The 26909-nt window shown below is 47.9% G+C and overlaps 1 protein-coding gene across 1 annotated transcript in view; it reads right to left on the bottom strand.

The window, feature by feature from the left end:
* The window catches only part of VASH2 (vasohibin 2), a 28757-nt gene extending 6863 nt beyond the window's left edge, over window positions 1-21894 (bottom strand). The window contains exons 1-4 of the mRNA XM_009582721.1: window positions 21809-21894; window positions 19422-19478; window positions 10002-10076; window positions 895-1276 (exon numbers count right to left, since the gene is read on the bottom strand). Of these exons, the coding sequence (XP_009581016.1) occupies window positions 895-1276; window positions 10002-10076; window positions 19422-19478; window positions 21809-21861 (567 nt within the window). The 5' untranslated portion in view covers window positions 21862-21894. The remainder of the gene's footprint in view (window positions 1-894; window positions 1277-10001; window positions 10077-19421; window positions 19479-21808) is intronic.
* Between the last annotated feature and the right edge of the window lie 5015 nt (window positions 21895-26909).

Genomic DNA, 26909 nt, shown 5'->3' with positions numbered 1-26909 from the left:
TCAGCCAAAAAGGCATGCGGCTGCTACGTAGGAGTCATTCTTCAGCAGGGCAGGAGACGGGAATCCAGAACAACTTGGATGCGATGCCGCATACCTTTCCATGAGAGCCAGCCCCATACTTAGCAACACACCTGCTCTGCTCCCGCTGCCAGCAGCCGGCTGGAAAGGCACCAAATCCCCTTCCACCATGACCACGACCAGCTCCTCGCCCACATCGGCCCCGGAGGCACGGTCAGGGACACCCCTCATCCCTAAGGGCAGCCAAACCCTCCAGCCCCCTGGCAGCCTGCCCTGTCTCCCCGTCGTTTCCCTCTGGGCTCTTCAGTCCAACCAGCCAGCGGGGAAGCACCAGCCTGTAACAAACTCGCTTTCCTGACCCTTCCCATGTAACCTGCTTTGTGATTTAGCTGAGGGTGGTGGGCATCAGGGGGCGCAGGGGAAGCCCACCGGCATGCCCTGCAAGTAGAAGCAACCACTGACACAGCTGTCCCATGGCACCCCTGGCAGCTCAGGTGCAAAGAGCAGAGATCCCTACCTGCGACCAGGTCACCCACCGCACCAGCTCCAGCTCCAGGCACACTGGTTCTTCCCAGCCACCTTCTCCCACAATCAGTGAGAAAAGCAAACTGGGCAATAGCTCCTTGATGGCCAGGGATGAGTATGGGCTCAAGTGTTTCCCAGGCCGAAGGGGAGATCTTTGAACTAAAAAATAGCTCTAAGGGCTTGAAAACACACCAAATCCTGTGGGAGAACCACCAAGATAGATGTAAGCATACCCCCAGCCCACCTGATACTACCTTAAACTCAGGCCAGGGTCAGTCTGCTGACATGGAGCAAGACCAACCTCTGCAGGATGGGACTAGGCACAGCCACCGCCCAGGCACGTGGACCTACCTTCATCCTCATATCCCTGGCAAACTTCTCCAGCTCCTTCCTGACTTCTGTGCGCATCATTTTGGATACATTGAGGACTAGCTGTTTCCACTCGATGGGCTGAAAGCTGTGCGGCTCGTGCGGGACATACAATCCAATTTTTACTTTTTTGACTGAATGCAAGTACTTTTTATAGGAGTCTTCAAATTCAAAGATGAGGTCGCTCAGAGTTCGGTAAGTCAGAGGTTTGTCCATCAGATCTGATCGTCTGCTCATGCCCAGTGAGCCGTACCGGCCGTTGCAGTAAATCCCGAGCACCACATGATGAAAATAGTTCCCTGAGAAGTGGGTTTTAAAGCTGATGGGGAATCGTTCCACGGAGGGCTGCCCATTGGTTAAGTATCTGGTGTGCATTGCGTCAAGGCAACAATGGCACTGGGAAGGGAGCACGCACAATTACACCTCTAAGACATCTTTAGCAGGTTTTTTTAACTGCCAGGACAAGTGCTTTCTTGCAAACACAAATTTATTCTCGCTGTGCCCCAGATACAGCAAATGCTGCCAAAGCCCATTTCACTGCTTGGAGAATAAGATGCAATGGTTCAGGCAGGCAAGGGCCTGACTTTTAACCACGCTTGGGGCGAAGGAAAAAACCACAACAGTATTTGGGTCAGCACGCCAGATGAGAGACCACTCTCCCCAGTGGGAACTCTCCCATTTGACACCAACATCAAACTCCCATGCTCTTAAAAGGGAACAATGTTTCCCTCCATTTCATGCTGGAGCTTGGTACGACTCAGATTATTGATCCTCATTTTCCCACATCTTCAAACAGTACAAAAAATCTGAATTTATTGCTCTCCAGAGTGACAGTCTGCCCTTCCATCTGTAAACTGGCCCTCGGCATGGCCACTCCTCATACAAGAATGTTTTTGCATGTTACCCTTGTAACACATTGCTGAGACGAACAAAGTAAAGCTCCCAGATGGATAATTAATTAGATAAGCACAAAGACATAGAATCATAGAATCATTTAGATTGGAAAAGCCCTTTAAGATCACCAAGTACAACGGTTAACCTAGCACTGCCAAGTCCACCACTGGTCCACACATGGTCAGGAACAAACGCTTTTAAAAAGCAAAACATGTCCCCTGAATCACTGGCTGGCCATTTCAAATGCACCACGTGCAGAGGCCAGGGCCAAACTCCGTAACAGCGTAGTAGGTGATCTCAGAGGATAACTACGCGCGGGTCCCGGGTCATGTCCTCGGGAGGCTGCTGACCTGTGCCAGGGGGAGGAGAGACAGATTCCCTCACGCAAGTGAGTTTGCGTCAGCGCCTACGTTGCACGCGACTCCCTGCTGCTAATCCCCGGACAGCTGAAACGCACCCTGGCTCCACGTGCTGACACCCGGCCCCTGGGACAGCAGGCGTCCTTCCCCTCTGCCACTGAGACCCCCACCCATGCCTGGGGAATGGAGGAGGGATGACCAGAAAAGGCTGCAGCATGATGCTCCAGCCTGGGGTTACGCCAGCCAGAGGCACCTGCCGTAACCCCGGAGCCATCCCTGGAGGCAGACACAGTCAAGCTGGTCGGTCAGGGCAGTGCCACTATGAAATACAGAGGGGCAGCGCTGCCAGGATAGCATCAGGGCAGCCTGAAGAACGGAGGAGTGGGGTCGGTCCCTACTGGAGCTGCGGGGACTGGCGCAGACCAGGGTCCTGTTCTGGGGATCTCCAGCATCCCCTCCTCCTGCCACCCCGTGCCCAAAAAGGAGGTCTTTAACAGCCGCGAAACAAGAGCCCCTGCACAGCTGAGATGCCCTGGGATGTTACTGCAGCCGGTCTTCCTCCCCTGTCTGCATAGCATGGCTGCCCGACAGCTGCTGGAAAACTGAGAACACAAAGAGTCTTTGTAGCAATACTGTAAAACATAATTCAGGCTCAGTTCTGGTTCTGCCCAGCCTGTCACCCCACCTCACCACCAGTGCAACTCCCCAGAATGCTGACCCTCCTGACCCGCACCCTGCATTTCACCTCTTCTCTCCACAGAGATGCAGGAAAAGCATCCGGGAGCTCTCATCTGTCTCTAAAGCATTTTCTCAAGGGGATATTTCACCCATCTGGCGCTTGTTGAATTTCACATATTCAAACTTTTGCCCTCCAGGTGAATACAGGAACCCACTAGTAAGAGATTTGTGAGCTGCCCAGAATCTGAGGTCGAGAACAAGGAGTTAAACCTCTGTATAAAAAAAATGCATGAAAAACACATTGGCAAAAATCTTTTAGAACAGCCACAGGGAAGCTTTTCGGTTCAATGTCAAACATATTTAATTGCATTCAGTGCTAGATGTCATCAGCTTTAGCAGTCTGGAGAAAATGTATTAGAGAGTATAGGAACGGACAACACTATGGGCCCAGCTCCAGGTGCACTTCAGTATCTGCATGACAGTAAGTCTGGACAAGCGTGCAAAGCAGAGCACAGACCTCCCTACCACGCACACAACCCGTCGGCCAGCCATGGCTACGTGCACCCACCTCTGCCCATCTGCTGCCCCACCTACATCAAACATGAGCACCCTGCAGCAACTGTCAAAGCTCACCCCGATACCAGCTACACCAACACAGAACAGAAATAGCTCTATGGTGATCTCGCTGGATCACTGTTGCATTAGGACTAGCTTCTCCAAGAAAAACCCCACACCACCGGTAGAATTAAAGATTATAAATACACTGCAACGTCAGAATGGGGCCTAGCACCGCTATATCAACTGGAAAACTCAGCCCACAGTCACCTCATTTAAAAGGTCACCTTGCTCCAGGCCTTAAAAGGAGCATCCTGTGTACATCAAAGTCATGTTACAATAATTTGTGTCCTACAGACAGATTCTTGCGGAAGTCCATTGTATTTATCGTTCTGTGTAACTGAAAAAGCAGTATCTTTTATTAACACCTATGAAGCTTTCAAACATCGCCACTATTTTTCCCACTCATTATGAAAGGGTTTTCTCTCTGCTCCCCGAGTGCCTTTCTATTAAGTCCACACAAAGCTTTGGTGGCCACCTGCCACACATACACACTTCTGCCACGAGGTCTCGGAGAAGTTGCAATTTAATCTCATTAAATACTAGGTAGGAGTAAAAGAATCTTTTGAGGACGGAAATTACCCACCATCAAATAACCCAGCAACAACCGCTGGGGAAATTAACCTTTAGGCACATGTTGCTTCTGCTGAGTGACTAGTTAATGAGAGTCCCCACCCGAGATGAAATACACAGCAAACGGGCTGGAAACGCACGTCAGATCTTCCCCTCCATCCATGCATCATTATTATTTCTTTTCCTTTCTGCTCTGCCCAAGGAGAGCTGTATTGTGGCAAACAAAAGGCAATGACACAGCAATGCCGCAGCTGTAATCACACTTTTGAGCTGGGACTGTAACTGCAGGATGGAGAGTCAGGGAGTAAATTATGTGCCACAATACAGAAGCAGCACAGAGCAGGAGAGGGCAAAAGCAGCTGTAACGAAAGCTCGGTGGCCTCCCGATCCCAGGTCTTCACGTAAATCAAAGCAGCAGAAAAACAGCACTGAGGGATGCAGATCTGCTTGGAAATCACACAAGAGGGACACTAATCTTCTGGCTGGCCACCTCTTGCCCCAATATCCCTCCTCTTCCCCCACTCCTATGCACAAGGACAATACCTGGAGCCCCACCAGGGTCTCACGGGAATGGGTTGGTACAGCGTGTCTCCATCCCTCAGACCTGGTTTGGGTCAAAGTAGTGAGAGAAGAATTGGGCCCGAAGCATATAACATGCTTTGGGGGTGACAGGGATAAACCAGTATGGGTCTATTAACAAGTAGGCTTTCTTGAGCACACCAATACTGCTAGAACCCTCAGAAAGGACCAGATTTCCCATGCCAGCATGCAGGTACTACGGATCTGCAAGTCGGCACAAGCACACCATCCTCTGAGCCACAGGTTGTTGTGCTTCACAAAGTCCCATCGCCTTCACTACCCAGGCTCACGCACAACCTAGCCCGGTTACTTGGGAGACATTCAGATCCCAGACTCAAATACAAGCAAGACTTGGGACATAAAACCTGCACTCTGGCCACCACCTGGACCTTCCTAGGCAGTGGGGCAAATAAGGAGTAACATCCTTAGTCAGTTGAAAAGGGGAGAATTAGTTAAGGTGTTAGCTCAGTCAACCCCCTAGTTTTAAAACTCTGGAGCAGAAAGCATCTGGATGGGTTTTCTTTAAATCTGCATACTTACACAATGTCTCAACCAATGCCCTTCTGTGGTTTATTTGGGTTTTTTTCCCCCACCTCCTGGTGAACTCTAATATCAAAAAAGTCCCAGAAAGAAGTCCAAGCATCTTCCCCATCCGTACAGACAGGTACCCCCACTGCAGAGCACAGAGCAGTTCCCAGCCAGAAGAGAGACTTGAAGCCCATCACCTTGTTTATTTGCCAGCAGCAACTTTTCAAAAAAATGTTCTCTTGCTTTTTTTTTTTTTAATTATTAATAAATAATCAAAGCAGGATCTTTCCATGTGCCGGCACTGTGGCTCCAGTCTTCAAATATTTCAGGAAATAGGTCTTAGCAGCTGATAGCACCTGCCAGACAGCAGCTGGCTCCCCATGGCTAAGTGAGCTCAGGTTACTTGCCGCCAGCACTTTTCGCACCACCGCTAGGAATCGCAGCCAGCTGAACAGGAGGTGAGGGGACACGCTGTGGGGACCTCAGCCCACCTGCATCTAAACCAGCTTCAACAGGAGTTTAGCTGGGAGAAAAAAACCTGGTGCCTTTGCCAAGCTGACAGGCAGCAACTATGCAAGGGGTGTGCTAGTGGCAAGTGAGGAGACGAGTGCCAACCCTGCACCATGCCCCATCCCTGCAGCACCAACAGGGACCCAGACCCACGGAGACCCCCAGGGGCAGGGGACATAGGGAGACCCTTCTCCTCATAGCCCCGAAGGAAAAAAGCCCAAACATAAGTCAGTGCAGCAAGGCCCTGCAGAGCTCACAGCAGCTTCAAACAAACCAAGACATTCTCAGGTTTCAGAGATAAGTGCCAGCATCAATTGTTTGATCAGACCAGCTGGCCAACACTGATGCCTGAGCCGGTCCAAGCACCCAGCTGTCCCAGCACCCAGACTCACAAGTGCTTCTCCTCCAGCTGCAGGACAGCCCAGCATCACGCCTGACACCTTCTGGTGTCTCTGCTACAAGTCCCACTCTGCCTTGCAAACCAAAGAACAAAAAAAGGGAAAGCCAGATGAACCTGATATTGAGCAAATGAGCGCCCATTACACCACTTGTGCTAATCAATTTGTTATTTATTAGTTTGAAATTCTCCCTTATTTAACTCAGACAAGATGACATTGCAGTGCAAGGGTGTTTTTTGCTGAAGTCTGGTCGAGATGAGCACAGAAAGCCACAGGGTATCTGGTCCCCTCCTCTCCTGCTGCTCGCAAGGGCTGGGGAAGCGTGAGCAGGCACCCCGAGCCATTGTGGAGGCTGTGCCACAGGGCACAAGCAAGCTGGAGGGGATGAGAGCAGGCTGAGAGGAGTGAGAAGGCAGCTTTATTTATGCTAGCAGTGCTGAATCCGGTAGCTCAGAGTGAGGAGGTGGAGCAGGAGGAAAATAAACCTCATGCTTCAAAACCGTCAGATAAGGCTTCAGCAAAAACAAAAGAGCTATTTTTCTGAGAAATGGAAGCAATTAAAAGCTCTCTCCCAGCTCTTTCCAGCTACCAGAGGGGCTGTACATATTCAGTAGGACCCTCCTCGCCTGTATTTCAGTTAGTGAGTGGGTCGCGCTGTGGACAAGCATGCAGGGGGCAAAGAGGGGCATCAATATCCTGCAATGACTGCGGCAAAAAACTCTCCCCCCTACTGAAAACACTCACTCCCAAGCCCAGAGATGTACTTGCTAGGCAGGAAGAGCAGGATGGCCCCAGATCATCAGCAGTGATAAACATCATCCATTGATTAAATGCGCAGAAGGCATAGTGCAGAAGCTATTAAATCATTTCTCCCTCCTAAGGCACTTCGGCTCTTCTCTTCCTCGTTTAATGATGCTATTGGATGGGGGGAGGTCTAATACACTGCATGGGTCTGACCGTTACCTCGCATGAACTGGGAGAGGTACACTGAAGGCAACGGGAGTGAGTTATGTTCACCTGACACAGACACGCTCTGTGGGACTCCCTGAGGATGGATGTACCATGCCGCTTCCCCCTCTCTGATATTTTGCTCTCCCCATTTTAATAAAGTGAATACAGCACGGATAAAATTCCCTTGGCACTTTTTGGTTTATTATTCCCTTTCTTGAGCACAAGTCATTTCGATGCTTGCTCAGAAGGAATGGGCTGAACGCACCATTACTCAGCTGATTTACAACTGAACTGAAAAATGCTCTGGGGAAGACAGCAGGAAGAATGCCTCTCTTTAGGCACTGACGAGCAGACCATGTAAACAGAGAGATACGAAGCCAGTTCAGACAGCTATGCAGAGAAGAAGAGCTGTGCAGATTGCTGCAAAATAACATTGTAAGATCTGTACGAGCTTTCGGTCATCTCACAGAAGCTGCTCCCTTGGTGCGTGCAGACAGGGTAGCTCAGTATTTTAACTCATTGCCCTATAAAACCACTTCAAGATCTAGTGTGAAGGCAATTATGCAAAATGTAATTCTGCACCAAGAGGGGTTACAGAAGCATTTTATAAAAAGTCGCATAGTAAAAGGCAATTGCACGAGCCAGCAAGCAGCTCAATTAAAATGACACCTTGCTAAGCTGCTCTGTGCGAGTTAGCCTTTGAATGAAGGCTCACGCCAAGGGTCCGCTGTAGTGGGCTGTGCTCTTTTCGGTATCCCAGCAACATGGCAAAGCCTGCCAGCACATAAATTACAAGCAGTACCTTATTTCCAGAGACAGAGAAGAGAACCAGAGGTTAACACACACACTCAGGGATGCTCAGCTCAGGCATATGTGAAGACATTGGTTTGACACTCAGGAGTGGGTAAGCGCATCTCTTATCTGGTAACTGCCTGACCTTGGAAAGCAAGTCACAGCTGCTGGCCTCACCATGTCCGCATCCAGAGGGCAATGCTGAAGATCAAAATCTCACAGCTGAGAAAAATCAGCAAACTTCCCCACGTGCTGTTACAAAGATGCCTCCTAAAAACCCACAGTGCACATGCAGCATGGCAGCACGAGGTTCTGCAAGGGCACAGGCTTCATACCGGCCACTTTCAAAGCACACATATTCAGACAGCCCATCCACCCACCACTGCTACACTCTTTGTGTACCCACACCTCAAACAAAATATTTAGGTTTTATATTGCAGGGATCTCTTAAACTTTAACATATCTGTTACCACCATCCCAGTAGATAGCCCCTGTTCTCACACACAGGCTGTGCTGTCTCTCCAAGACAGCAAATAGAAGACATGGGAAGACAGGCCTGTCTCATACCCTCCCCTGCTTTCTCATGAGGTAATCTCAATTAAAAAAAAAGTTTTCCATAGACTTTTTTTTAAAGGAGCATCTAGAGACAGAAAGATTCATCCAAATCTTAAGTCCAAAGAAACTTCAGATGACACCAAATAGTATAAACCATGGCTTTCAACTGTTTTGCTTCCTCCACCGCTCAAAAAGAAAAAGAAGAAATTGAACAGAAGTCAGGTTTGAGGCAAGCAGAAAAAACCCTCTTTCCAAATGAAAATAAAACAGGCAAAACTTTTAGATCAGCAAGAATACTTTTAGGTTGTCATGGTCATCTGTACAGCACTAATCGCCCTCTGCTCATGTGGTATGTGGAATAATCGGTTCAGTGCCAGAAACACAGCATTAGAAGCCATGCTGACACTTAATCAGTACTGCAGAGCCGCATCAACTCCACCTGGGGATTATTTCCCCCATCCCTTTGGTCCCCAAATAGTTTGGGAGACATCCCTGACACAAGGGCAAGCACAACAGATCCACTGACATAATTTCTGTTTCTGGGAGGGCATCAGTGTGAATCTCTTGCTGACATCAAGCCCCCAGGACCCCCATCCCTCTAGCTGCATGCAGACCCTGCCAGCATTTGCAGGGGAAGCCCTGTCAACCAGAGCCACCTTTCAGACTCAGACCTGAAGCCTACCCCTGGCGCACGGGGAGCCAAGCACAGCCACAAGCAGCACCCGCTGCACACCACAGACCTCAGCCAGCATCGAGTCTCACACACCACAGATGACGCTTGCTCAGCCCACGTCCCCTTCCCACCTCACAGCAGCCACCCCTTCTCATGAGCCAGCACTACCTGCTGGGCTCTGCCAGATGCTTCTCCCACGAGAGGGGGCAGCAGCAGCAAGCAAAACGCCACAGAGACATGCCAGAAGCTGGTTTGCTTCGGGGTTTATTTTGGGTTGGGTTTTTGTTTTGTTTTAAATCAAAACTTGATCAGTGGTGGTAAGATGTATCCGGCATACAATTATTCCTGTAACCCTGCCTTGCCCTCGTCTAGTGTTTTAGGATGATGCAGGTTGATTTATCAGTGACAGCACAAAAGCATCAAGAAACAAGTCAGTCTCCAAATGAAAATATTCTTGGCGTTTTTTTTCTGAGACTGAATAGGAAGCAAGCATTATGTTAAGGTAAAGTGTAAATGTTTAACTATAATACACGTTTCTGCACAAAGCACAGCTGTGGGCTGAGAGACAAAAACTAACATGACTTTGCCATGTAAACATTAGACAAACATAGGACAGAACCTGCATTCCTCAGGTGTTACCAAGCTCCGACAATAACTGGCAGAGAAATACTAACGAAGAAAACAGGGATTGTGTAGACAGATACTTATCTGGGCACTTTGGGTCAGATCCTGACATTATGCAGATTACCAGGGCAGAAGGCAAAGTCGGCACGGCCAGAGCATGACACTTGTGAACTGGGCACACAGCATCCAAGCTTGTACCGACAAGCCTAGGCAATTCGGCAACTTTTTGATCAATACTATGGCAGTTCTCTGAGCTGCTGGCACTCACCTTTGGCTGTGACCATCTCAAACACCATTCGGGAAAGGCAATATATTCAATGGCACTGCAATGGAAAAAGCCACAGGCACGTGAAAGGATACATCCCCAGGATAACTGCTTCAAGGCATTTGATAGGTAAGGACTCCCTGGTCATTTCTTTTGCTGTCTCCATTAACCTAGGACAGAAACAAAAACGTTTTCAGTCCTTTCAGTTGGAGCAGTTGACAGGAATCAAAGGGTCCTCTCATACACCAAGAGCCAGGTGTCTCCGGTTCGTATCTCAGCAAGTGCTGGTGAACTTGATTCTCCTCTTCAGCGACTTGCCAAAGCCCTGTTGACTTCTGGGGAATGACTGGGGGGGGGTGGGGGGAGGGGAAGAAAAATGGGTGTTTGGCATCCCAGTGCCTTCCAGCCTCTGAAGATGGGTTGGAGGAATGCAGTTCTGTCTGCCTCTCCGGCAACTCCATGAGCATCACTTCAGACTGTAACACAAAGCCCTGCTGAGCTGCAAAAGCTGGCAATCATGCAAGCTCCCACAGCAGGACCAAGTTTAGCTTATTTTCAAAGTAACCCTGGCTCTCCTCTGGAAAAAACAGGGGAGAGAAGATGGTTACATGATGGCCCCCCGAAAGCTACAAATGCCTCCATGAGCCTATAGCTATAGGTGCAGACAAGAATTTAATGCCTTTTTATGAAAGTCTGCTCTGCAGAAAGCTCTACCAACACAGACACTTCACACCACTGCAAGGTGAGATATCATCTTGCTGCTGCTCCCTACCTCCTGTGGACTGGGAAAGTGGTAAAAAACATAGGATTTCCTGCAGAGTGCAGGAAACTCTGCAGGCCCAGGATCTTGCAAGTTCACAAAGTTTAGTTACAATCTGGACTCTTACCTTTGGAGTAGAGTTATCTGATGGGGACAACACTGTGATGAGAAACAAGCAACCTAATCTCAACTCAGCTGAGAATGCTGTCATGCCAGACTGACACCGCACCATCAACCAACTGGGTATCCTACCCCCTTCCACAAGCAGATCCTGAAATCCTGGAGAGTTAAAAAAAGAAAAAATACTGGAAAGAGATAAAAAAAGGCTAGAAGAGTCATATTCAATGACACACCACAAAAAAAAAAAAGCTAAAAACCAAACCAAAGCATGACTTCTATTTCGAAGTCTTCTCTATCCATATCCTTTCCCTGAGAAGAGCTTTGTAAACAGATCCCTACTCTAAGGAAACATGACATTAAATGATAAAAATATTTGTTTTAGAGAAGATGATGAAAATATGCATCTGAAACCATTAGAGTTTGTTTTTCCCACTTTCTAATTCACCCACCTCATGCATTTTAAACCTTGTATTGACTGCAAATGGCAATACAGCTTCCACTGCTATTACAGCCTGCCACAGCCATTCCGTGTCCCATTTATCCAAGTTAGAAATTATCTTTTCATTTGTAAACAACGGCCCTTTACACTCTGCCTGCAGTACAGAAGACAAATTAGAGTTAGCCTGCCTCCTACATGCTCACAATCAGCCACAGAAACCCCACTACCGAAAGCAGGGCGAGGGCACACAATGGGGCCCCTTCATCCCCCACAGCGGCTCCTCAGTGCTGATTGCAGCAGTAGCCGCTGCAAAGCCCCATCTCCGTCCAGAGAAGTATTACATGCAGATGATGCATGGGAGGTACCCACAAACAAGACGATCCACTGAATTTCCTATCTTCTAACTCCATGGGAGGGGAAAGAAAAAAAAAGGTCACAGCTGATTACGAATGTGTATCAGAGGCAAGAAAAATCTCAAGTTGTAAAGGTATTTAGCTTCAAGCCATTTAGTGCGGTGTATGCCTGGTTAACATGGTCCGAGGAACAGGGCCAGCATCTCCTCCTTGGGTACACACCTACACTGACCCCGCTGAGGGCAGGCAAACACCGCACTGGCGCTGCCTCATCACCACAGGCAGCATCAGGTCTCCTAACACCTGCTTTTATAAGCTCATGTTGTCATGATTTCAAGGTGTTGTCAGCATGGAGATAACATTAATGACTCCACAGCCAGGGAGGGAGTCTTCAAAATAACTGGCCTAAATGAGCAGTCAAATTACTACCGACTTACCTGTCGCAGCAACACTCACACTATTTAAATACTAAGTTGTATTGAACATGCACTCTGTTTGCAAGCCACATACGTGCTGGTTCTGAAGCACAGCTCTCCAGGACGCTATGTGGTTATTAAGATAGATTTAAATCGAACAGGAGAAGCATTTTGCTTGCTTAAAAACACACTGCCTGCTAGCGCACAGGTACCTTGGCTGTCCCCACTGAGGCTAGCGGCAGCCCTCCCCTTCCCTTTACATAGCATCATCAGATAGCTGAGCTCAGAAGGGACCCTCGGAAGCCCTCCTGTCCCACCTCCTGCTCAAAGCACCTGGGTCCAGGAGCTGCAGCAGGTGCTCAGTGGCCACCTGGGACCTGGCAACTCAGAGATGGCCATGGCCTCTGGACTGTGACAGTGATGAGGATCTGTGCAAGGGTAGCATCGGTCAAGAAGCATCACCAGTGATCAGTGAACAGGCGTCCATCTTCACCCACAGGGCAGGTCGTGCCCTCGTGCATACCCATCCCAGAGTCCTGGGGAACACTCTGCAAACAGTTTGCTTTTTCCTCTGTGTTTGCAACACAGACCACAGGGTTTATGTGGATGACCCAGTCCAATAACCACCGAGAGAGTCTTTCTTCCACTTTTAACAAGCTTGAGATGAAGCATGGCCTTAAACTCCATGTTTGCCTTGGAAGCAAAGCCTTTGGAGAATCCCCAGGCCACTGCTCTGCCCAAGGTAGCATAAGCCAAATCTAAATCACTCCTCACATATAATTTTCCAAACTACTTTTAACGGGGTTCTCAAAGGCTCGGGAACCCAACAGTTAATCTATCCTATACTTATCCTTGCTTCTAAACATTAAGGGACCTTCTTAAACTAAATCCTTCCTTTTTTGCAATTTAAATTAGAAGCTATTTCTGCTATCCACAGTGGGCATGGAGACCATTTATTGTATCTCCTCTTGCAACTGACATTTGTATACATGACAGGCTGTAATCTACCTTCTCCTCTGTAAACATGAGAAAGCAGACACACACTTTTTTTTTTTTCCCCTTTTCTGTTTAATCTCCCCCTTTCTCTCACCCCAAATCTTCCCTTAGGTCATTTTCTAGACCTTGGGCAATGTTTGTTGCTTTCCTTTTGGATTCTCTTCAACTGACTCATGGTCCTTTAGCTGAGCCCACCACACCAATACAAACAGACCAATTTCCTTCCGAATGCAACTTTCAGTATATTTTTGCTACCAACCCAGTTTGGGGTTTTTTTTGTTTTGTTTTGTTTTTTATCAGCTCCATCTGTGCAAAACTAGCCTTTCGTTCTCCATTGTGTACTCCCACAGCTGGCTATTCCCAAATTCCTTCTCTGTATTTGCCCTTACTCAGATACCTCCTGTTTGTTCCAACCCAGTTCTCTCTTACCCTTCCAGATCATACGGAATCCCAATTCCACTTTGCAAAGCCTTGTCACCTTGTCCAGCCTGGACTACAACACACATCTATTAGCAAACAATTAGTCTTACCCACACCATTAATGAAAAAACATTGACCCAGGACAGAGATTGCACACCTCAACTGACAAACTCTGCTAGGCAAGAGCAAGCTATTGGTTAATTACCACTTTCTAACTGCTGCTTTTCACCAGGTTGGGTCCTTATGTCAAAATAGTTTCATTTAGACTCGAGGTCCCTGCCTTACCTGGAGGCTGCCAAAAGCCATACTAAAGCAAAGAATTATCACAACCACAACTTCTCCCTGATTGACAAAAGCTCTTATACTCTTATAGACGGAAATTATCAGAACCAAACCATGCCAAACTAAACTCACGTTGCCTATCACTTACCACTTTGTTATGCTCCAGACACTTGATTATGTGCCCTAGCATTTTTCCCGAAACTGCAGATAAACTCAAATAGTTCCTAGACTTATCTTTTCGCTCATTTTTTTTAAAGGTATCTTTGCCTTCCCCAGTTTCCAACAAGAGCACCCACCCTCCCCACACCCTCTAACAGAAGTATTAATGGTTTGGAGGTTGTTTGCCAGTTCTCTAAAAGAGCATTCAGCTCATTTGAAAACAACTAATTGACTTGTCCTTTCCCTATTTTCTTTCACTCCTGAATTCTTACCACGCTGTCTCAGACGTTAATCATGACCCGAAAGGCTGCACCATTAAACTTATGAATGAATATTTAAGGAAGTGGGGAAAGAACTAAAAAACAGCATCAAGCATTTCAATTCCCTGCCTGAGTAGGGTTTGTTCTCGGGATTTTCTTTAAATCTTTCCAGTTATCTGAACAGACTCCACATACATGATACTCTAATGCAGTACTTTTCCATCTCATATCACGGTTAGCTGGGAACTAGTCCAAAGCCACCCTTTCCACAGACCCCAGTGAGCACGGGGGCAGCCCATCTCTTCCAGTAACTTGGGAGAGACTGCTACAGTCAAAAATAAGCATCATGCAGCTTCCCTCTTCATGGCATTTACACCACTGTCTAAAGTCTGCCAGGCAGATCTCTATTCCAGACCACGAGTGAACATTTCTGCCTCTAACAAACAGGCTGCATGCTCCTCCCTTGAGATCTAGTCCTTGTCAGATGGTGATATTTCCTTGTAAATTGACTCAAATTTCTTTCAGTGTTTTCAGAAGCTCACCTGGATTACCGCCCTTGCTTTCTGCACTAAGAGAAGGCCCATAGAGGAGATGGTTTTGCACCTTTTGGATGCTTTCTGTTTAAAATGGCAGTGACTGCAGTTATCTCAGGGGAACCATGAATTGCTTTTGCTCCCAGATTTTTCACTAGGGCATCCAATCTCATACACAGGTTAGAAAAAGCTTCAAACCTTTTAGGATGCCCAAAACTGGAGATCTCACCAGCTGGCACTCATCACGCTAGAGTCACTTCAGAGATGACCATGCTTAGGAGGAGAGGTTGCCCATTACCTTTACCAGAAAAACTCCTACAGACTTCAATAAACTTTGAATTAGTGAGATCCTCCAGCACATTTTCCACTAAATTCTCCTTCCCTAAGGCCTCGGTACTTGCATAAGGCCCATAAAATCTCCCTCTCCCAAGTTTTTCTAAGGCTCCTGACAGTTTTATTTTTCCCAATGAAGCAAAGAGAGAAGTGAAAGGCACCAACAGGAGAAAAGGAGATAAAACAGTGGAGCAGCTACTGCTCTCATGAATCTTCTCAAAACCAGTTTCAATGGCAAAAGCACTTCTACCACATGCTGAACATAGCCCCATATCTGTAATATTCTCTCTTTGTGCGAGAGAGAAGCAGATGTTCAAATGCCTTCTGCAGTCTATTGTCTGGAAATGGTATGAGCCCATTTTTCTTTACAGCCCCATCAGGGTTCCTTAATAACATGGTGTGTTGAAACAGTATTATTTTCCGCTCCCCCCCCACTGTTATTTGGTTGCATCGTTCCCACGTGACCGCTTCTATCACGCTCTTTTATTGCGATTGATTACCCATTATATCTGCAGTCACTGAATGTCTCTCCACCTTCACAGAGCAGCTTCTGAGCTGTAATTTCTCAAAGTCCCCAGAACCTACCCAAACATCACTTTTTGCTTCGGTCATAGGTCCCACTGATCAGCTGGCACTTAATCGGAGTGAATAGCACAATACTGCACGTATCTACAACCTCCCCAGATACTCTGTGGAGGACAAAGATATTTGTTCCTCATTGTGGCTCACGCCTGCATCCTAGAACAGAAGCTTGCAGAGGGCTTATTGCTCCTTATAAAGCCAGTAATAAAACTTTGTTGGCATTGAATGCACAGTTACAGATATTACTAAATATCCAGAAATATTTTTTTTTTCCTAAAGCTCTTAAATGATCTAGGCTTGGGAATTTTAAAGAATGACTATTCCAATTAACAGTGCCATTTTTTATCAGAATGGTTGTACCAACAAAAGCTGTAATGTAGGTTTTGCCAGCATAATCCTGTATGGGAAAAGGAAAACCAGCTCAGTCGATGTCTGAAACACTTGTATCGCAAACATCACACACATACCGTGGATCAGTAGAGCTGAACTCCATGGGTTGCCCTTTACCTACCTAGTATGAAAGGGTACATCACGAAGCCTATGTAAAGGACACCATCCCAGGTCAGGATGCCTTGTATACTCTATTAGCAAAGCACTCCTATGGTGGATGTAGCTACACCTGTAAATCTGGATTTTGTGTAAATACAGCAAACTCAGGCCAGGTAAGATGCATTTTCAGACACAGTTTGCCACTACAACAGAAACACCACACACAGTTTGCAGGATCACATCTCTACCACCCCAACTCACACAGCTATGCCAACAGAAATCTAACATTTTCAAAAGTGCTATCTGTAGTCTAAACAAATCCACAGGGTGTCTGGCAGTCTAGAAACAAGTTGATAGCTAACAGTGACTTTTTCTTAAGAGAGATTGTAAATACTGAATTATAGCAAGCCTGTGTCCCTTAATGTTTTGAGTTCCTATAGATAATTTATGCTCTTCTTCCTAAGCACAGCCAGGCATTTTTATTTTCTCATGCATCACACAGAGGCCGACAGTAAATCTCTATAATATCTAGTCCTCCCTCCATAATAGAAAAACTCATTAATATGCCCCAGCTGCTTTAAGACACTTTCACATGAATTTATGAATATTCAATTTCCATCTAGTGCTCAGCTTCTTTGTGTCCAGCCACTGCTCTCTTGAAGAGAGGCTGCCAAAGATCTCATAATAGTTTCATTAGCTTTGAGCCCTCGTATTATGAAATAAGCAATATGTTTAATATCAATAAACCACAGCTCTGGGAACAGCCTCAACTTCCAAGAGCCGGTGGCAACTGGAGGTGCTCAGCATCTTGCCCGATCAACTTGCAAATACAAACTTTGTCCTGCAGCAAGCGAGGCCTTTTACACCACAGCAACTTGCTCAGAGCAGCACTTGTCACCTCAGCACAAAACGCCTGTTGTTGCCATGCTGGAAGCAGAATTCTTGCAAAGTGGACACACCTCCCAGGAAAAAACTTGCAGGTGTGGGCAATTTTTCAGCTCTAATGAAAACTGGCCTGGCAGCAGGAGAACAAATCGCCAAGGACAACTGCAAGAGAAGATATCCTCAGCTGGTATGAACAGCCACGTGCTACAGATGAAGGAAAGGAAAGCCTTTAGGGACACCTCAACATTATAGGGCAATCAATGTGTTATTCACCTTCTTAAAGTTGGAGAAACCAACACAGGGCAAGCGCTCGAGCCCCACTGCAGTACAACAGGAGCTGGGAAGCTAAGTGTGCTCCTAACAGCTCCGCTACTCCTAGCACTCCCGTCCATCAGGTCAAGGAGTAAAATAGCATAGGTCTTAGGACTTAACACTGTGCAAGTCCAGCACACACCAGGTGCAGGCAACTGTGCCTGGCAAGCTGGCAACAGCTGCCCCAGGGGGTTGGACCATTTCCAGGGGCACTCTCCTTAACCGTGCAGAAGCCCTGCCACCACATGCTGTGCTGGTTTTGGGTGGGATAAAGTTAATTTTCTTCATAGTAGCTAGTATGGGGCTGTGTTTTGGATTTGGGCTGAAAACAGTGTTGATAATACTGGGACCTTTTAGTTACTGCTGAGCAGTGCTTACACAGAGTCAAGGCCTTTTCTGCTTCTCACCTCACCCCACCAGCGAGCAGGCTGAGGGTGCACAAGAAGCTGGGAGGGGACGCAGCTGGGACAGCTGACTCCAACTGACCAAAGGGATATTCCATACCATATGATGTCATGCTCAGCATATAAAGCTGGCGGAAGAAGGAGGAAGGGGGGGATGTCCGGAGTGATGGCGTTTGTCTCCCCAAGTAACCGTTACGCGTGACGGAGCCCTGCTTTCCTGGAGGTGGCTGAACACCTGCCTGCCAATGGGAAGGAGTGAATGAATTCCTTGTTTTGCTTTGCTTGTGTGCACGGCTTTTGCTTTACCTATTAAACTATCTTTATCTCAACTCATGAGTTTTCTCACTTTTACTCTTCTGATTCTCTCCCTCATACCACCGGGGGGGAGTGTGCGAGCGGCTGTGTGGTGCTTAGTTGCCAGCTGGAGTTAAACCATGACACATACCAAGTCACTCACAGAAGTCCTAACAGCAACAGGACAAGGAGAGAAGTCAGACATGATTCCTCAAGCAAACACTAAGGCAGGTAAATAGAGAAAATGGCACCACTTAGGAGAGGATCCAAAGCCATGAGTGCATCTCCAGCTGTGAGCACTATATTGGTTCCCATTCCAGGAAAGAGTACCGTCCTCGTAAGCCAGGCTTTCATCCAGCCCAGGAGGACGCCGACCTTTCAAGTGGTGGGTGCTGAGCACAATTCGTTTTCATCCTCCACTTCCTTGGAAAAAAGTAATGGGACAAATTTAAAAATGGGTGACCAGCCTGAAAATTGGTTTAGGCTTCTGTAAACCCATCTATCATTCAAGGCACAAGATTTCTTCTAAACTAGTTCAACTGGTGCAGTGAACATTACATAGAGAAAGGAAGTGGGAAAGATTGCTGTCAGCAAGATGAAAACCTGAAGCGCAGAGATGGGATGGGAACTGGAATTTACAGTGATGGACCATTAGATTAATGACAGACAGCTGGGAAGAACTAGAGACAGGCCAGTCTACAGGAGTAATTATATTCTGCTTATCTAAACTTCACCCTAAAATAAAAGCATAATGTTGTCAACATCACTTCCCAGCCTAACCTGCTAATTTACTGGGTCCTATTAAATAGCTGTCCTAAGTATAATGCAGTTCTTACATACAAGGGATCCCAGCTCTCTGTTGCCAAGCTCCCTGCGCACATGTTCATACTTGTATTGCACAACTCATCGCCAACCAGCGCATGAGTCCACCATGTGGAAGGAATGGCAAGATGAGTAGCAATGGGAGAAGCAAGGCCATGATTTAAATGGTCCGTTGTGATCCTCCAGGGGAGAGGACTGCGCCTGTGATGACGTCAAAATTCCTGCAGCGTTTTGCACAGCTGATCTCTTCCAGCAAAGGGCATTACAGCACAACCAGAGTATCAGGATCTACATAGTTTCCATAAAAGCAGCCCATCCCTCCCAACCCAACACCAACAAGGGAGAACTGAGTCTTCCCAGCCCCATGCATTCAGCTTTGGCCTGCAGCTATGCAGCTCCCACACGGCTGCTGAGCAAGACCAGCCCTTCCACTTGTTGGCTCTCGACGGGTCCATTTGCCACCTGGCAGCAAGCTGGGACCCGTTGCAAAGGCCCCTTGCAAAGGCAGCAACATACACAGCTTTGGCCCTGCCAGAAAAGCCAGGGCACGGAGGAGACAGACCTCCCACGCCATGGTGCTACAGTGCTTAAATGCCAAGGTGATCAGCTGGCATGATGTGGGACAAGAGCACAAGATCACTTCCAGAGACACTTACCCACTTAGAGGTCTGGTTTTTCTAATCTCGAAGAACTGTGTTCCCGTGTGATTGTATCTGAATTTTGTCTGTTAAAGGAAAGTAACTTGAACAGTCAAACAATAAAATAACAATGCTCAAAAGGTGAATTTCAGTTCTGATTTCCTGTTGCAACATAAAACAAGTAGTAAAAGCCATTGAGTCTCAACAGAGATGAAACCCTGGCATGTGAAATAAAGCAATTTTTTTCACTTGTCTTTTTATATGACATATTAATTGGCATTAGGTGGACAGTCAAGTAAAAGGTTGTTTGTCTAAAACGACACTTAAATTTGGCATTTGAGGATTATGAATTCACTTTTCCTATACGTCCCGCTCACTATTAGGTTACAAGTTTGGAAAAAAAAAAAAGTCTCCCATTTGGGCAAAAGAAAGCTTTTATAGTCTAGCCAAACCAATCAACATAATTCATGGTTTGAAAGAACTTATTTCCTTAAGTTTTTAACTCAGTCAGCCACATAGCTCACATATGACCTATAACCAAAAGCACAGCAGGTGCATCCATTTACATCTAGGAAATATAAATCATTCTCTAAAAAATACAGTGCACTTGAAATGGAAATAACCAGCTAAGTGGAACTCAAGAACATTAGTTAACACTATGAGCATAGGAGAAAAGTTCATCACAAAGGCTGCCAGCAGACGTTCACTCATCAACCAAACCTCAGCACCACTTGCCCAGGAGTGCAAGCTACCGTGCAGCATCAGCATCACCAAAAGCAGCCTCCTCCCTGCTCCTTGAGCATAGCTGTTCAAACAGTAATGCAGAAAATCAGATCGGGAAACCGATCTGTCCAGTAAAAACCAAAAAAACCCAAAAATGCAACAACAACAAAAATTTAAAAAAAAAAAAAAAATCACACCATCCACTTACTTTTGCTAGGTTATTTTTCCAATTGAATCTGTTCCCCAGCCTAGTTCCCAACATGACATTCATGCCAGCAAAATTGTGGTGGTGATACCAGGGCAGAAACAGTCACCCCCAAGGAGTACCTTGCGAGGCATAAATAGCACAGCTGCTGGCTGTATAACCATGGTCTAAATAAAAACTCCAGCTTGCACCAGGATGCTCTGAACTGACTTCAATTAGAGTTCAGAGTTCTCCGGAAATGAGGCTTTGCTTCCCTCCTGCCTTCAAAACCCAATTCATGAGGCCCTTTCAGAGTGCTCTGAACAAAGCATGCAGCCTCTTTCAGCCACAAAAGAAGCCCAGATCCTGTTCCCCAGCCCGCGTTGAAGCTTTTCTGAACACAGATCCAAACCCCTAAGGCCTGCTCCTGCTATGTAGGATAGCACAGGATTTCAAGACCACTGGGGGGAAAAAAAAAAATATCATTTTTGGAGCTCTGTATCACATGGGCTCCTCTCCAGCACAACCCCACTGAGCAGCGAGCCCCTCGTCCTGCCGAAGTGGCCAACATGCAAAAGAGAAATGTGCCACCCCCCCGCAGAGCAGGCTGGCCCCAGCCTCCCTCCCCACAGCAGCTGCTGCAGCTCCAACCCCTGCTGCCGCCTTGATCCCAGCAGGCTAACCACGCCTGCTATTTTTGGATGCTCTTCCAGCTGCCACCCATATCCTTTCTTAATCCTTATCAGGACTTTACATTCATTCCTCATCCCGACTGCTTCCCCCCACACACATACATATACACACAAAAAAGGAGAGTTTAGAAAAAAGGAAAACAGAGAAGAGCAGCATCTGGGCCAGCGACCGACTCCTCCAACATTATCTGTCAGCAATGGAAATCATCAAGCATTAGGCATAGGGCAGCAATATGGAGGCTGGATAGATGTGTACATCTCTGATGAGCCCCCCAAGCAAGGTGGGACAAAGGAATCGCTTCCTGTGCCATGGGCAAGCTTGCTCACCTCAGAGTCAGGACAGATGCTTGTGCCCACCACCCCAATGACAAGCACCCCGTACAAGCTGAGCACATAGGCAGTCCTCAGGGAGCCCACAGGGGCTGCCAGGGCAGAGGGAGAAAGGGTTTGCCACAACACCGGCTCTCCCTTAGTCGCTTTATGATGAGATGCCATATTATTTCTCCAGGCATCACGATCTGATCATAATATCCTCATAAACCAACTTCAAAATAAGCATTTCCACTCCCACCAACGTCACTTCAGTTAAATTCTTCAGGATCATTTAAAGTTAATTACATCTCCCAGAGGATTGCTGTGACAAGCTCAGTGCTGCAGGTGCTATCACAAATCCTTAGAGGCGTCCTTTCAGCCCTGAATGATCCCAAGCCTTCACAACCAGCTAGTGCTTCAGTAAGGCCCTGTTAATTCATGTCAGGAACAAGCCAGCCTTCTCTCTGGAGACCGCGCACGCTGGAGAAGGATACTGCAGCATCTTCATGTAGGTCTGTATTGCCTGGAGCCATTCTGGGATTGACATGGAGAGCTTGTAGTTTGGCACCGGCGGCACTGAGGGCTGGACACAAAAAAAAGATAAAGAGGTTAGACAGTTACCGCTCCCTACAGAGTGGATAAGTGATTTACTTGGGCAGCGGCATGCGCTTAGTGCAACGCAACGCAGCAGCACAGATGGCTCGAACCCCACATGAACTCAAGCATCAGGCAAAGTCATCCCGCTGACAACGGGGGCTGCCCGTGCACCGCAGCTGGCCCCATCCCTGCCAGAGCGGAGAGGCCAGGGCAGGCCCCCGCCGTGGCAGGCTGCTTATCCCGGCCACTGACATCCCTGAAACACCGCCCTATGTGGGCAGGCAGTCCAGCAGAGAAGGCAAATGCTTCCCATTTTTCCCTTCTAGCACAAGGCAGTTTGGATGAGCAGAGTCCCAGCACTGGCTCTGCTATCCTCCCTCCCACGAGAAGCCATTTCAAGTCTAATTTTTGGTTTCCTCTACCATGAGAGAAAGATAAAAGGAGACAAGGATCTCAGGCTGCATAATTTCCCACCTGCTGCGTGTAAGCAGTACACTTGCTGGACAGGGAGTGCATGGTACCTAGAAGACCACCTGGGACCCAGATATTTAATGATATTAAGACACTTAAAGATATAGACTGGCACCGTAATGGGATTTTCCAAAATCCCATAAGACATCTGCTTGTGCCTAAGCACTTTAAGAAGCCGGGCCCTCAATCCATATTTAATCCCCACAGCTACGTGGGTCCTGAGCCTGTAACCAAGCAGGAAAGGAGCAGGGCCTTGTCCCAAGTCCCCTTATTTTAGGGGTGAGACTGCAAAATACAGGGTCAGCAGATGTTAAAGTGGGCAGAGCGGCAAGAAGAAGTTAGTACAATCCTTACAAACGTAGTGGAGGATTGTGTGTTTGCTTTCAGAGAGCAAGCACCGATAATCCCAAGACAACCAAAACCCAACATTTACTACATGCAGCTAGTTACTACAGTCAAATAGTAAATACACCTTGGAGAAGGGAAAAAACCCAAAATAGGGACTCCTACATTACTGGCACACAGAAACGTATTTTAAGCAGCAAGGAGACAGACGGCCAGGCCTCCAGCACGCTGCCACCATCCCCAGCGCCACACAGGAGACAACCACGCACACAGGGGTTTTCTCTCCAAACAAGTGGGAGTTATAAGCGAGGTTCATTAACACTTCTTAATCACAATTTCCACACCTAACCTTTCATTAGAGGAAATTTTTCAGTTTCACAAGTTCCTTCCGCCCCCTGACCCTTTGGTCTGGATGAATTATTCACCTGTCCCCCTCGGCACTAAGGCAGGCCTGGACAGAACGCACCAGACAGGGCTCAAGTTTCAGGAGCAGCAAGCGGCTGAAAGAGGGAATTAAGGCAGGTCTGTCAAATCCTTCCAGGGGTTTTTTTTCCTGCTCCGATATAAACACTCCTTGTTTTCAAAGATAAAAAACTCTAGGTGCATGTGTTGCACATACACGACACAACATGCCAAGGCAATGGGAGTCCCGGCCAGCAAGAGGCCTGGCTGCTGCAGAGCTGCCAGGGGCATAGCACCCCTTTCCCGGCCCTCCACAAAATGGAGGCCCCTGCCCTCACCCAGCTGTGGGATGGGACAGCATCCCATAGGGACCACACCAGTGCAGAAGTTACAGCCCTTGCTGTAACCCACAGTGGCCACCCTCGCCACAGGGGTCAGGTTTAGACCTCCAGGCAAGGTGCTTCCCCGTCTCGAAGGCGGAGGACAATCGTGTCAGTCACCAGGGCACACTCAGGTAAAGAGAACCAGGGTTTTCCCAACGGCTGACACATATCCCATCACCTGCCTGTTAAAATTACCTCGGCAGGCCTGCCGAGCCAGGAGACACAAGTCCCTCCAGATCTCAGGCAATGAGGGAGAAGCGGCCATCGGTCTTCCCCCGCACAGGACAGCGCACTGCTCTCCTCCTTCCAGTGCCGGGTGGGCAATACACAGCACCATGCTGCCAGCCAGACCAGGCAGTGGAGAGCCACCCGCCGCTCCCACTCCCTCCAAACAAAATCCATTTTTTCCCCCCAAATTCCTGCCCCAGCTGCAGGAGCACCAATCCCAGGCACCCAACCAGCACAGAGCAGAAGCCAGGGCTCCAGGATACCACAAGCGAAGGAAAGTGCGACATTGCTGCGGCTGAGGCTGCAGCCCTCCAGCTACCGGTGCACATCCCAGTGCAGCAGCCAGGAGCCTGCGAGGGTTTGTAGCAGGAGGCTAGAGACACCGAGAAGTAACACAGACACAGCACTACAGACCATGAATTTATAAAGTGAGTGAAATTCAGAGACCAGGCAGATGAACGGGCCTTGACCCACTGTCAGTATTTCCAAGCAGCAGCAGCTCCAGAGACAGCAGAGCCCCTGCAGTGCAAGACCTTGTGGCAGAGCTGTGGCTGGAAACGCTGTAGTCTCAGTTCACTGCAGACATCCTGTGTGAAACTCGTCTTGCCTGACTCCACTGTGTCTCATTTAATGACCAGAAAGTAATTTTCTGCTAGCTCGTCCTGCAAGTATGCTGTTACTTAGCACAGATGAAGCTGGCAGGCTAGAGCCGTCAAAGCTGGTGAGAGGTTTAATTCATTAAGATCTACAAGTATCTCCAAGATCACAGGCCACATAAAGGATTGCACAGCCCTTCCAAACTGGGAGCCTGCACCCTTCCCAGAGCTCAAGCCAAAAGTCAGAGGTGGGGGGTGCAACCAAGGGAGCCCTCAGGTTCCAAAATTGCCCCCCATTGCAGACAAACCGGCTTTTTGTGAGTACTCTTCCTCCCAGGAGAGATGCAGCCCTGCACCCCTGCAGTTTGCATTTGTTCCAGTGAGGACAACCTCGCCAATACAGTAAGAAGCTACTTACCGCCCTGCGTGTATGATCACTGAGACTAATACCAAGATGATTAGAGCAATCAAGTGGAGCTTCTTGGGGAGGGGATGAAAACTCCCTCCCATCACTAGGGATTAAGAACAGATCCGATGCAAAAATGGAGCAGTTGCACACACCACTTGCTCAGCCTCCACCAACCACCAATGCAAGCAGATTACAAACTATCTCCTCACAGGCACAAGTTTTTCTTGTCACCCCCGATCAGCACTACCTGGTCTTTTGCAGGGTGCCACATACCCAGCAGCACAAGTCAATTAAAAAAGCTGTACCATCATTTAAGGAACAACTCTCCCCTCACATTCCTACTCCGACCCAGAAATTACCATCACAATTTTAGCAACCCACTACCACTTTGTAGCAAACAAACCTGCTCCTAACCTTCATTTGCTAACCTGAGCTGTGTTGGCCTTAATAAGGACCAGGTGGTCCTCAAACTACCCTCTGACCCCAGAGGTCCCAGGCTTAGCCAGGAAGAGCTAGTTAGTCACAGGGGACACGAGGCCCTTCTGCCCTTGAAGAAATTAATCACTGCAACAGGGAGTTTGCTGCCAGACAGTGCTGGAGGAACGCAGTACAACTCTTACAGCACCCTCCACTGATAAGCAACTAGTAACTAATGTCAAATGGTTCAGCCAAGCAGATTTCAAAACACTTTTTCCTCCTACCCAGCTTCAGCACATACCACACCGAGTCAGCCTCATGTTTCGGCACTGAGGAAGAAGCCATAGGTGATGCTCTCCGGGGTGCTCCGGCACATCGGAGCCACTGGCATGTCTCTCACCAGATGCTTTGTCAGTCAGTACGGATATCACTAGTAAAAGTTAAGTGCTTTAGAGCTGGGAAGTAAGGGAAGGAAATCAAGTCCAACGTGTACTTTGCCGTCTCTTTAACACCAAACAGCTCTGCAGGCCGTTAAGACTAGTGTAAGCTGGTCATGCTGCTGAAATGAGAAGTTCTGCCCTATCCCTGGCCCTGCCCCTTCATTTCTACCCTAGCGCTTGTGCAAGTATGAGATGAACCACACCAAGGAACCGCAAACAAACCCAGCATAACCAGATTATTCTTTAGCTGGATCTGCTCCCCCATCCAAACAAAGGCTGGTGCGAGCATGAGGGAAGCAGGGGAATGGAGAGAAAGAGATTGCCCCTTTTGCACTTATGCTGAACTAAACATTGCAGGAGATGAAAGGCCTTTTCAGCCTGCATCTTATTTGACAAGTGCCTTCGCAAGACAGCCCTACCCAATATACTTCCAACTTCTCCGTGCACAGAATTTTTCCTTTCTACCCCACATAAAGAACAAGCATACATATTGCTGACAACCAGGACTGTGACAACGCAAGCCCAACCGTCTCACCCTGGGGTGAGGGGTACGAATAAACGCCGACTTCAGCGGTCAGCTCAGCTTAATGCTGCTTGGTGGGAGGAGCGAATCAAGCTCAAAGCCGGCCAAAGCCGACAGCATTAAAAGCCGACAGCGTTAAAGACATTGTGATCAGTAATGCAGCGCGGTGGTGAGAAGCCTTGGAACGTCAGCGGACAACATCATTTTATTTCCTGGCTGGAGGGAAAAGACCTGGGTCAGGCAGAGCTGTTAAGAGCTGGTACCGAGGAACGTACAAGACAAAAGCATTTGGAATTCTTTCATGTACTGGAAATGAAATGTCTGAGTTTTAAATCCCTTATTACATTTCAGGAGCAAGGCTGTGTTTTAGGAAATGCCTGTGTTCCAAAGAGCTGAGCAAAATGTGCTTTACATTGCACAAAGCTCTTCATTCAGTCCCTGAAGACTTATTTTAATTCTTGTCTTCCGCTTTTTCCTCCCCAAGATAAAACAACAATTGTCTTTCTACTTGTTTCCCAAGACACCAACTCCAGCTCCTAAGCATCCCGCGGCACACGCCCCATACCCGCTCTGTGTATTTTCAAATAGCTGACGCCCCAGCTTTGCCCTTGCTGCCCCTCGCAGGGGCCGGGAGCATCCTCAGGGCTCAGGCGTGACGCCCTCCTGCCCAGCCCTTGCGTCTCCCCATCCCCTCGGCGCCCACAGAACTCGGCAGCCGCGGGATGCCTGGCTTTGGGCTTTGCGGCACCCTCTCTTTTTTTAAGGGGCGGACGGGGGCTTCGCC

The sequence above is a fragment of the Fulmarus glacialis genome, unplaced genomic scaffold, assembly GCF_000690835.1.
Source record: "Fulmarus glacialis isolate BGI_N327 unplaced genomic scaffold, ASM69083v1 scaffold4828, whole genome shotgun sequence".
In the NCBI taxonomy this organism is placed as follows: Eukaryota; Metazoa; Chordata; class Aves; order Procellariiformes; family Procellariidae; genus Fulmarus; species Fulmarus glacialis.
This window is presented reverse-complemented; position numbering and strand designations above follow the sequence as displayed.